This window comes from Carassius auratus, chromosome 32, assembly GCF_003368295.1.
Source record: "Carassius auratus strain Wakin chromosome 32, ASM336829v1, whole genome shotgun sequence".
NCBI classification, from domain to species: domain Eukaryota; kingdom Metazoa; phylum Chordata; class Actinopteri; order Cypriniformes; family Cyprinidae; genus Carassius; species Carassius auratus.
Window position 1 is genome coordinate 540,831 of NC_039274.1, and position 13,157 is coordinate 553,987.

At 40.1% G+C, this 13,157-nt stretch overlaps 1 protein-coding gene across 48 annotated transcripts in view; it reads left to right on the forward strand.

The window, feature by feature from the left end:
• Positions 1-13,157, forward strand: part of LOC113051257 (receptor-type tyrosine-protein phosphatase delta-like) — a 295,253-nt gene that overhangs the window by 210,790 nt on the left and 71,306 nt on the right. For 27 of the 48 annotated variants that reach the window (XM_026214810.1, XM_026214830.1, XM_026214814.1 and 24 more), the window contains 3 exons: positions 9,557-9,745; positions 10,608-10,616; positions 11,153-11,170. In XM_026214810.1, the coding sequence (XP_026070595.1) occupies positions 9,557-9,745; positions 10,608-10,616; positions 11,153-11,170 (216 nt within the window). The remainder of the gene's footprint in view (positions 1-9,556; positions 9,746-10,607; positions 10,617-11,152; positions 11,171-13,157) is intronic. The other 21 variants (XM_026214825.1, XM_026214829.1, XM_026214826.1 and 18 more) reach the window with 3 other exon arrangements.

Here is a 13,157-nt window from a genome sequence, read left to right on the forward strand (position 1 = left end):
AGTTAATTGATTAAATTAATTGTAATAGTTCAACATTAGTTTAACCAAATTTTAACCTTATTATATATATAAATAAAAATAATCGTGTGCAAGTGTATTTAGTGGTAAACGATGATACAATAATAGTTATATGTTATGTGTACTGAGGGTGAATTGTGTTTTTCACTTAAATAGCACTAAAAAGAGACTACATGGAGACTTCCTGAAAAAGTATACTTAGGATATTATTGCCTTTTCTTTTAAGAATTTTGTTGCCTAATTTACTGTCTAATTCAAATAAACATAATTTTGTCAAACAAAAATTGTTCCTCTATTCCTGAATATGAAGGGGTTTCTGATTCTGTGCTCTGTGTTCAATTTGACCCTTTTGTTACGGCTGACTCACTCTTCCAGAGCATAAAACGCTCCCTGAATTAATTAACACGGGGCTAATTACACACACACACACACACACACACATCATAAACAGAAGAACGGTGGTAGAGTTTCCTCATGTTCTGTCTCTCAAATCCTGGATCAATTCAGCACGTCTCTGGGGTTTGGCAAGAGCGCCGCAATCCAAGACGAATCCAGTAACATTGACTGCCGTCACAGTCCAGCAGAGAAAACGCTCCTCTGCCCTTTTGTGGCTGAAAAAAAACCCCAAAAAAACAGCACAAACTTATCTTGAGCGAAGCGACACAAACACAAGCCCACCCTAACCCGCTTTGGCCAGTCGCTCAGCACAAAAGAACCAAAGGAAGCGGAAAATACGGCTGGGATGGCAGTCATACTCGAAGGGTTTCCTGCTATTTGACTCTGTTGGTAATCTGTGCTTGGCGGCGGGAGGGATGACCGCAGAACAATGCGTCTTTACACCAGCTGACCTGTGACAGCGGCTCTAAGGAGATTGCACTCGCTCAAAACATCCAACAAATATATCTTATTATGGCCTGCAGGGATTTTCCACAGTGAATAACCTCATCCAGGCAAAAACATCTGCCGACGACACTAAAGGAATGAGAGCGAGGCAAAGCTGCATCTAATACTCGCATCAGTCGCTCTGTGACGCTGATCGATTCCCAACCCGAAGCCATTAACTGGCCCCAGCTCTGTGTGTTTTTGAGCTCCATGAAGAACGCCACAGCCGGCAGAAGAACACCAGTATCTCGCCCACAGTGTTTCTCACAGATAAGCGAAAGAATCAATTACGCGGCGCTTCCTTTTAATTTCCAGCTGCAGTGAATCGTCCTCCTCTGGCTTCGCTCAGTGTCAGTTAAACAAACCCTGCTAACTTCAGCGGGTAAACAGTAACTAATCACGCCGGAGCGTTAGCCTGTCCGCAGAGACTCAATTAGCTGTATTTAATTAATGCGTCCTCTGCGATTAGACCGGCGCGTTAGGAAGCGTTTGCGGCTAACGAGGGAGAAGCGCTGCCATTTAGTAATGTGATGGAAACATACAGTTGACTTTTTTGATGTTGTTTTTTTTTAATTGAAAAAAGACAAAATGTAAAAACACAAAAAAAAAAATTAAATGAAACAGATTTATGTTGACGTACTGCAGTTATTAAAACAGAAAGAAAATGTAAAGAAAAGAAGTTGAAGTACTAAAATTAATAAAATAAAAAATGAAATAAAATACATTAAAGCTATATAAAAATACCCCCCCCCCAAAAAAAAAAAAAAAAAACGAATCATAATTAAAATGACAAACAAAATCTCAAGATTACTGAGACATCAGTTAAACTAAAACTAAAGATGAAAACTGAAAATATAAAAATAAAACCCAAATGAATGTAAAAATATTAATAAAATATAAATAGGCTATTATTATTTCATTGACAAATGCACAGAATATCAAAAACATAAAATGGGATTGAACTCAAATTAATTCTAATAAATACTTAACAACACACTTAAGACAATTACACATTTTTGCATTTTTATTTTAAAGAGTTAAATATGTATGAATGCAGAAAGAAGTGCAGTCCAACACTTTCTGAAGTCACATGACACCGTTCCCCGTCAGCAGCGTCTGAGGCAGCACATCCATCGGTCGCTCGATGACCTGAGCGTCATTAATGTGTGTAAATGGCCACCGGGCGACTCTCTTCACGGGACACCTGTGCCATTATTCTGCATCAGGTGACGTGAGGAAGGGAGATATACTGTACTCTAGTGTATAATGAGTTCAGGTGAGAGCTTGATGTTAAAGACAGTAAAAAAAGTGGGAAAAAGGATCTCACATGCTTCTGACTTTTAATTTAATGTTTTAAATTCCCTCTCTTGTATCATTGCTTTTTAACTTCGAAACCCCCAGATTCCTCTTGCCTTCACCTTCTGGATCGACCAACGCTGCAGTTTTCCTAGCTGTCATTTAATTTAGCTGCAGCAGGAAAAAAAGCCAAACACTGCTCAATTAATTTATGCTTTAAAATGTTTTCGTCAATAACCTTTCTCCTCGAAAAGCTTACAATGATGTGGAGAGCACAAATTAAATAACAATTAACACGGTTATTGGCTTGCCGTTAGCTTGAGGACGCATCTCTGCATCTGCGGTGGCATTTTTCAGCAGTTAATCAGAGAACTGGCAGAGTGAAGTACTGTTTAATTTACGAGGTGTGTGTGTGTGTGTGTGTGTGTGTGTGTGTGTGTGTAAACCGAACACTTACTGACTTAAAATGCATTTTGTGAAATGCTTTTGGTTGCTGTTTAGATGCCAATAACAGGAGGAAATTGTGCAGGAATCCTGATCATCAGTGTCAGTTAACAAGTGCTGTTGCTGAATTTATTTCATGTTAAATTCATGAATCATATTTCATGATTTTGTAAATGGAAAATGTGGTGCTTAAAGGGGTGGTTGCCTTTTTTGTAGTCCGTCCATAACGATTACTTTAAAAGAAAATATTTCCTCTTGCATTGAACTTTGGGCGTCATAACGTTGCATACATTGTTTATGCAGTTATGCCTATAATAACTAAAGTTAAGGATGCCATAGAATACATTGATACAATATTTAAAATTGTGTATGTGAAGTTTTATTTCAAAATACCCCACAGATTATTTTATAGCTTGTTGCATTCACCACTTTTAGGGTATGAGCCAAAACACCGTTTTTTGTGTTTGTTCCCTTTAAATGAAAATGAGCTGCAGCTCCCAGGTCCCTTTTCAGAAGAGTGTTTTTTCTTCATTGCAGAACCCCAGTGAGTTTATTATCAGTCCTATAGATTATGTGGAAAGAATGACAGTACTAATTATTTTAACTTTTATATTTAAAAGGCATTCAAGGATATCTGTTATGATTAAAACTAGCCACCCTTCATGCCACATTAATTTTCTATCAGATCATAGATTATCTAACAAATCTAATGCATCCCACTGCAGAATATAATGTTGGATCTGTGTCTTTAATGATTTAAAAGAAAGGGACACCGAAGTGTAGTGTATTCATGGAAAGTTCTGCTAAAACAATGCCAGACTCCAGAAATCCATATTTAATTATACAGCAAAGCTAAAGAAAGTATTTTGCTGTTAGTTTGAGAAATATGAATAGAAAATGTCCCAGGGAAAACCTCCCTCATACCTGAAGAGACCCAGGACGGATGTATTTGGCTGAACTTGTCGAGTTCTTGCTGCTTTAGTGGAAGGAGAATTTGAGGTTCTGTATTGTGCAGCGGAGACCAAAGATCAATTCCTTTCAGGAGAGAAAATGTATAGTCTCACAGGCATATTTTGATTTCCAACAATACAAATAGCATGAAAGGCATTGATTTTCAAGCAGCATGGATTGTCAAGTTCGATAATTATAAGCAGCATTGCCTCTGTTCCTCTAAGCTTGACTGCAGGCTTTTGGATTTATGGCAAGTGAAATTTGGCTTTTTTTAAAGAGCTTGATTCACACGTCAACCTTGGAATTGCTTTAAAGACTTAACGCACACCCAGAGCCAATAAACAATTAGCATTGTGCTGAGCTTTGAATAAGTGCCTCGTACATTATTTGTTGACCTTTCCATAAACCTTGCAGATAAATTAGCAGTCGAGTGACCATGAATCTGGTAATTTCTTCATTGACACATTCTGCATTGAACACAGGGGACAGCTGAATCTTAACAGTAAGCAAATGTTCACATTAAATCATTTAGTACATTTATTCATATTACGAATGAGGAAAAACACAAGCCATTTATCATGAAGGAGCCGTAGCAATTACTTGACCTTGAAAGAGCGAATTTCTAAAGTAACCCAGAAATGGAAATGTAATAAAGGTAGTCTGTGATAAGATGTGTCATATGTGTTAGCAGTCATAGCAAAAGTTGTGCTCCTTTATAATTGTTGTAGTGTACATTGATAATAGTAGCAGGGCTAGTACTGAACCCTGCAGCACTCCAGTGCTTAGCCAATGCCACAATTCCAGGAAACCTTTAAACTGTCAGATAATGATTAGTAGTGCTGGGCCGTATACTGGTTTTTTTTTTTTCAGCTCCATATTTTTCTTATGTTATTAATTTTTTAAATACGGCAATAACAGTATTGTTTAAATAATGTCTGGAATGCTTTGAGACTATTAAATTGTGGCAAGGACACAGCAGTGTGTGTTACTAACCGTGAAAGTTCAGAAACTGTAGAACTAGTAGAAGTGATGACCGAAGAACTCATCCACAATATCCACTGACCGTCACCCATATCCACCGCCCACTGCCATCAGCTCCCACACCTCACACACACACGAGCGTGACTTCAGCACTAAATTTAGCAACTTTCAGATGTGTTTAGTTCCTTTTTTTCATAGAATATATATACCGACAAACTAGCAACTATTTTTGGATAAACCTTAGCTATGATTCAGTCGGAAGATGTCACCAGTGCTGCCCCACGAGCGCGAGGTCTGACTCCCAGTGCAGTGTCATCTCTTTCTGTGTCTGTTCTGGGCAGTGAAGTGGCAGAGAAGCATCGCTTTCAGCTGGCCATACCACAGCCAATAAATTAATACAAAACAGCGTTTCCAAGCACCTGTTGCTTACAGCATAGTTCATCTGTTAATATTATGCACTTTTTGTTAGTTGTTTTTTGTTTTGTTTGTTTGTTTGTTTGTTTCTTACTCAGACGTAGGCAGTGTGCTGCATGAGACAAAAAAGGAATATAGCCAAAACCACCGCATAGCTGCTCAACATGCATCTACTGTACATGCATGTTGATTTTATCTGACAATGTTGCGATTAGGGCTGGGCGATATATCTAATGATATGATCATGCGCATCTAGTCAGTAAATCTGGTTCTGTGATTACAGCTAAATCGCCGTCACCTGCTTTTGAATGGAGCAGCATTTAATAGACAGAGCCGTAGATCGCTGACAAGCTACGCAATATCGTGTTCATTATCGAAGGCGATTCATCTGGGATAATCAACGTGATATTGCGTAGCTTGTCAGCGATCTACGGCTCTGTCAATTAAATGCCACACCAATTATAAGCAGGTGATGGCGATTTTAGCGGTAATCACGTAAGCAGCTTTACTGATTAGATGCACATGATCATATCGTTAGATATATCGCCCAGCTCCAGTTGCGATTATAAATGAGAGTGATTCCTTTTTATCCTACATTAATGGGTCATGTTTCGTCACTATTTAGACTGGAATCTTTCTACAATATTCACTCACAATGACAGTAAAATAAGGCATTCTAAGTCATTCTACTGCAGTAGCTTATTTCCTTTCTCAATCAGTAGAAAATTTGGTTTACATCTGGTCATGCATGACAAAAAATAAATAAATACCGTCATATACCGTGAAACTGGTATAATTTTGAAAAATACCGTAATCTAAATTTTTGGTCATACCGCCCACCACTAATGAAGTAGGCATTGTGCATAGGTGTTAAATAGGTGGCATACATGATATACAGAAGTACAGAAGTGAGGCAAATTGCTCAACTATTCAATAGAATGCAGTGTATCATCATTGTTAAGGCAGCTAAACTAACAACAAGATGTGGTGCACCACAACAGATAAAACCTGCTATCAGCCAATATGACACAATGATGGGGTCAGACGCAAGTATTGGTTAGACATCAGAATGATCCCTCAGCAGCTTTCTGTAGCTTTTCTCGTAAATGTATACCTGCATGTTTAGGAAAACAGACTGACATGCAACTGTAGCTGCAAAGTACCTCCTAATAGATGATGACTACACACCACTGAAGAACTAAAATTAGATGCTTATCCCCCGCGTTAGGTAGCTCACCTTCTGCAAAGTCATGAAAGGATTTAGAGTTGAATGTTTGCAGAAATTAATTTGTGTTAATGCCCAAGGGATGATTACTGGAAGTGTTTTAAATGAATAACATGGGAAACATCAAGCAATTCTGAACATCACAGAGCAGCTGTGTTGCTTTATGCTTTATTTCAAATAGATAAATCATGAAACCTGCCAAGAAGATGTCTAGGTTATATTTCCCTCTCAAAACTGTATTTTGCTTAAAGATTTTTATTTATTAAAAAAAAAAAAAAAAAAAAAAAAAACAGTTAACCATCCTCTTCCCTTATGAAAATTAACCATGGTTTTACTACAAATAAAACCAAAAAACCATGGTTACTGTAGTTAAACCATGGTAACCACAAATTAACCGTGGTTTTGCTATATTAACCATAGTTTTACCATGGTATTTGTAGTAAATGTGGGTTACTACAGTTTTACTATAATAAAACCATGGTTATTTTTCGTAAGGGTTGTACTGAGATCATTTCCTTTTACTGAGGTGTTAAATTCTGAATTAAACCTTGAGATGTATTTCGAAACACAGAACTTGTCACTTGGTTGGTATAAATTAAGGACATCTTCAAAACTTTGCTGATTTGCAGCACTCTGCAGTGTTATAATGATTTCTTAGACAATGAGGAGTGATTCAAGCTCTTTATGATCTGCAGTAAATCCACCATTACAGCAGATGCCTCCCTCTGAGATGCTGAAGAGTCATTATCACTCCTTAGTCACTATTTATACAGGAATATTATTCCATTGTCTATCATACATTCATTCAAATCCTTTACTGTTTTCTGGAAATGTCTCGGGAACTGTCAACATACAAGCTTTCACTGTACATTGATACGGCAGCTTCACCATAGAGGCTCTTTTGCACTATTATAAAGTAAATTTATAGGAAATCATTGCATTTATAATACATTTTTACTCAGTTTTTCCAAAAACATTGTGAAATGCAGTGTATTCAGTGGTAGTTGTGAAATATATCTGTGTAAGCAGTATTTTAGTGTTTTTGTGTACCTGAGCTGAGGTTCAAAGAAAGTGAATCCCAGGAGATGTTTGTGTGCGTGTGTGCTGGTAATTTTCCCTAGAGGCTTGTTGACTTGTGTGTTTGTTTTAGATTGCTTGTATTTGGTTAACAGAAACGGTCTCAGGTTACTTATGTAACCATGGTTCCCTTAGTAGGGAACAAGACACTGCGTCCTCTAGGGGTCACTATGGGGAACACCTCACCATGACCTGTGTCTGAAGCATACATTGAAAAAACACCAACAACATGTTGGCCAGAAACTGCCCATGACATCACTACCCGTGCGACTATAGTATAAATAGGCGCTGGGAGAACACATCATTCACTTCTTCATCTGAAGCTTGTGTTCGAAACATGGCAAACCTAGAGGACGCAGTGTCTTGTTCCCTATTCAGGGAACCTTGGGTACATAAGTAACCTGAGATGTTCCCTTTCAAGGGAGCTTCGAACTGTGTCCTCTAGGGGTCGCTATGGGGATTGGTATACCCACGCCACCATGCTGAGGGGAGTGCAGGCCAGAATCATGGTACCAACTACCTCTACTATTTCCATGGGAGTTAGAAGTTAGGACGTTGTACCTTATCCCTTACGGCCAAAGGCCTAGGCTACATACCCAGACTTACATGTTAGGGCCAGACTCCTGGGCCCAGGGTAGTGCTCTTGGCTTGGGATCAATATAGATTACGTTAAAGGGATCTGACCAAGAGCCTAGCAATGTAGTAGCAACACCCTGTTCAAATAGGTTTCCTGAGGATCCATAGGTGGAGTGGCACCCAGGATGAACGGGGCTTACCAGCAAGAAAACACATGAAGCAACCGTGCACAGTCCTCGCCATATAGGATTTTAGAAAGAATTGCAGATAACTTGCATGCAAATTTTAGAAAGTGCACAAAGACTTCACATGCACACTTAACATAACATGGATTTTAAAATACTGTTCTAAGGGGCTCTTGTGGTATTTAATTAGATGGAATGCTGCATCCCAAAGCCAATATGTTTGAGAGTCATCAACTCGATCTATGGCAATAATGCTGGAGCGGCTAGCAGTAAACATCTAGCTGAGGGGAAGGGCAAACCCCCAACTCTCAAACGAGAGGGGAGCTCAACCTACCGCATGTCCCAAAGCTGGAACAGCTATAAATAATTTACTTAACTAAGGGAGCACAACCCAACTCTCAAGAGAGAGAGGGCTCAGCCTGCAGCATATTCCAATGCTCGAACTGCCAGCAGTAGGCTACCTAGCTTAGGGAGCACAAACCCAACTCTCAAAGAGATAGGGGGGCTCAACCTACAGCCTGATCATGAGAACCAGAAGGGTAAGCATACTGCAAGCTAACCCAAACTCAGCACATCAGAGAGGTGAAGGAAAGGCTAATCCACCTGATGTACTGCTAAACTACCATAAGAACAGCCCACGAAGCAAGGAATTCAACTCGGAAGGGAAGAGAACTTGGGCACTTAAGGGGAAGTGCCATGCTTACGATAGCCCTGCATGTTGAGGGAAGTGATGCTTGAAGTGTATTTATAAAGACACACTGGTTGAGTGGAGCCCAAAGAACCAAGGTCTTACCAACTTGAAGAAGGGAAATGAAGCTAAGCACGTAACCCTTAGCGTCCAGGATTTCAGAAAGTGCGCAGAGTATTGCATGCACACTTACAACTTACGTGGATTTTAGAAAGTCTGCAAAGTGTTGAAAGTGTACACTTAACACCATGTGGATTTCAGAAAGCACACAGAACTTAGTGTCTGAATCCAGCCAAAGGGGGTGCTCACAGAGGACTTACCTTAGAAAGAACAGAAACCCACAGGTCAGAGCTAAACACGCTCCACCCAACCACTATATTACATTTTCAACAATTTACTACTTTTACACTTATTTTTAGTTTTATTTCGATGTTTGAGGGGTGAAGAGAATGCCACGTAATTACCTTTTACAAACGATTATCACAAATTGCCATTGTGAAGACAGTTCAACAATTCAAGAGACATATATGGTTTATGTATAGCTACAAACCAGAGCAGCTTAATTTAGAATATACATTTGTAAGCCTTGTACTTGCAAACCCATTCTGCCATTATTTACTGACTAGACATTTGGTCTATTTAATATGGATGTTTGTTGACATGTTTGTTCTTGTTCTGTCTGTTTAATATTGATGTTATTTGAATGCTTACTTACTATGTGTGTCCTTCTTCACCCCGAGTTCCTCATGCAGGTTCCTGCAGTAGCTTCAGTGAAAGTGTGTGTGTGTGTGTAATGGTGCTGGTGTTCCTGTGTTTCAGAGGACCAGCTGCCCCCAGGTTTCCCCACCATAGATATGGGCCCCCAGCTCAAGGTGGTTGAGCGCACCCGTACCGCCACCATGCTCTGTGCTGCTAGCGGTAACCCCGACCCAGACATTTCCTGGTTCAAAGACTTCCTCCCAGTCAACACCAGTAACAACAATGGCCGCATCAAACAGCTCCGATCAGGTAATTTTTCCTCTGTGACGCTAGAAGAAAAGCAGCAACAAGAGCCGCTATTGTCCTTCTTTCTGTTTGAGTTTCCGTTCTTTCTCATGGAGCCTTTTCTTTGGATTTCTGTAGGAAATGGCATCTACGTCGTCTGCGTCCCCTCTGTGTCTGATGTGTCTTGTGTTCCTGTCTGTTTAATTTATTACCCATGATTCACTGCTATGACTGCATTTTTGGCCAGCTTAAATTGGGCTTTGTTTTGTTTCCATTTTAACACTTAGTCGCAAAAAGCAGCCGAACCATGCATAATAAATAACTGTCGTTCTCCATGTCCTTATTTTCCTTCCTCCAATGCGCATTGAGTAAGATCTGGCTTCATTCAGAGCTCTCGAAAGAATCATCAAAGTTGTTTTGTATGTTGCTTTCGTGTCATGACGTAGCACATGTATCGACGAACCTCGATTATGTCCGTAAATGAGAAAAAGAAAAAGAGCGTCCTTTTTTGTGTGTGTTTGTGTGACCCTTGTTGTGTGTTTGTGCCTCAAACCGACCAAATTCAGGACTGAACACGTTGGTGATTCTTTGCATCGGGCGGTCTCTCTATAAGTAGCGCAAAACCCCCTGTTCGTTACGCTACATGTAAACTGACCATGTCGGTTGAGTTGCTCCGATGTGTTTTCCGGCCCTCGATGCTAGGATATGTCTTCCCAGAGTTCTCTGCTCTGCCCGTGTCCTGTTTTCTTCCGTTGTCTGAATTCTCTCTTGATTTTCACCCTGTACAATAGAGTGTCAGATTTAAGTGTGTCAACCAGAGCAAACGTAAGGAATATAATCATATTTTCTATGCTGTCTTTCTTCTCTCTGTTTTGTAAATCTCCAGAGTCCTTTGGTAAGTTTGTAGATCTGAGCACACATGCCTCCCACTAATGTCTCCACCATGTTTCTCAAACTACTGTTAAAATGCATGGCATGCATTTTACTAACGATATTGATAGGCCAGCAGAACACACTGTAGCTGACTAGCAGTAAAGCACACGCTCAGGGCCGACACTGACACTCTCACTCCATCTGTGTCTCTAAAGCTCACAGCTCAAAGACTCTCCACTGTCCCCCAGTCAATCAGTCCTCAGCTCTCCCCGCTAGATCACGGCCTCGGCCACAGGTCTCAGAATAGCCCCTTGTGCTTCATCCACTGTACCAGTTGCTCTTTGACCTCCTAAAGTGACCAATGCTCAATCCTGTGCTTTTCTCCACTAGAGCCAATGGCTGTCTTTTCTGAATCTCTCTTTCCTGTTGTAGCCTAATACACTCTGTAAGAAAGCAAAGCAAAGCTAATTTGATTCTTCTTCCAAAGCGGCCAGCCTCTCTTCTCGCACTAACGATTCTTCTTTCTTAATCTTATTTGCATTCATATAATCCACCCAGGTGGTACGCCAATAAGAGGTAAGAGTGCTCAACTCAAGTTCACAGAATGAACAACTGACTTCATTCTTCCTGTCCCACATGTGTCTGCATCCATCAAACGCCCTCCGGCATCTTCCCATCATCCTCCTCTTCCTCGCCCCGCTCCATCCCATTCTGTTCCATCTCTCGCCTTTTTCGCCTCAGCGCATTTTCTTTCTTTTGTTTGGTTTTGGTTTCAGTTCCAGAAAGACTTTTGTATTTTGGTTGTTTTTGTTTTTTTCTTCTGAGCCGATATGCTTACTGCAGCCCAAAGAAGCATATCCTGTACGTGTTTTTTCTTTTTTTCATTCTTTTTGTTATCTTATCTTTTGGCCATAGCAGATCATGTGTCCCTTTTTCGTCCAACTAAAACAGCCAAACATTTTTCCCCCCTTAGCTGTGTTCTTGTTCAGCTGCACATGAGCCCAGATGTTGGAGACACGCCGGAGACCTCTCTGCCACGATTTTTTCCCAAAAGCATCTTTCTGTCTTTACAAACTTATTTTTTTTCGCTCTTTGTCCTCCATTTGCTTTCCTCTACCTTTCCCCTTCTCAAAAGGAGCTAAAAAAGCCCAAACAACCACTTTTTTGATAAAGTTTCTGCGGTGCTTTTTTCCTTCCACCCCATATTTTTTCCTTTTCTTGGGTTGAAGGGTTTTCCTTTTTGACGTTTTTATTTTTTCCATTCTTCAGGGTTGGGGAAAAGCTAACGGTGGGTCTGGCAGATGAAACAGAGTTGGCCATTTTGTGTGTATTTTTTGTTTTTTGGTCAAGCTACTCAGGAGACGGCAACTCAGTGCATTGCGAGAAACCTTTTTCCCTGGGTCATGTGACACCACACTGCTGATCCCATTGGTGGATTTTTATGGGTGTCATTTGTAGCGTAAAGCTATGGCAGTGATTGGTTGTTTTCTTGGCGGCGCAAGCCATTTTGAATTTTGACCTCTAATACAATTGCATTTTGTTTTTCAGCTAAGGGTTGTCAAAAGGTTGTAAGTTGTGCCGACACACATTTCTTGTTCTTTGGAAATATTTACATGTGCTGGAGGTTTATGTACTGGTAACGAAAATTCTCCCAACAGATTTTTTTTCTTCTTCCATTTTTACAATACAAGCAGCTTACTTTTTTTCCTGAAAATGCTGCACTTTTTTTCTGACTTTCACCATCTGAAGTCATTTTATTGATCAGTGAATTTGAATTGAAGACCAAATTTTATGATCCAAATGTCTTTTCTTTAAATTGTCCTCCCCCTTTTATGCTGCTTTTGTATACTGTAAACCTTTTTTTATTTAAGCCATATGCTGCTGTATTGCAGTTTTCACTCATTCCCATAATGAACAGTCCTGTGAGATGTGTAATAATATTGCAGGGCTACTACCCCTCCATCACCTTTTGTAGACCTCTCAATTAATAATCGATCAGTATTATTATTGATTATTATCACAACTGTTTTTCTAAACAGTAAAGCTCAAATGATTTTGAAACACCCGTACGATTAAGTGCCTTTAGAAACCCTGCAACATGTATCCTGTACTGTATGTTTTCCTCTTCATTGATGTGGTTGTAAAATATCAGAGATAATTAATGCTGCAAAGTCTCTTTTCTTTTGGTTTCTTTCTGTGTGCCCTCTCTAATGTCTACTGCAGTGCTCATCGCGCTCTTCTCTAGGCTGGCGCAAGATAGTCAGCATGGCGAGATACGAGCTTGCGACACGCTTCCATTTAAGCACCTCGTTCCTGACAAAATCATAATATGCATCGCGGATCCACCGTGAAATACATCTTTAGTGCTGAAATTGCTTTCCCATGATGCATCGGACCTAGAGAATGAAACTGCAGTAGACATTTTAAGGGGAAACATTTCTACCCCCAGCTTTCAGGAGCTTAGCTTGCATAAACTGGTTAAGTCTATACCGAGCTCTCCAAAGCGAGGCATGCCTGCAGATGTCGCCTCACAGAGTTAAGCGTCAGTATAGCGGCAGGCCTT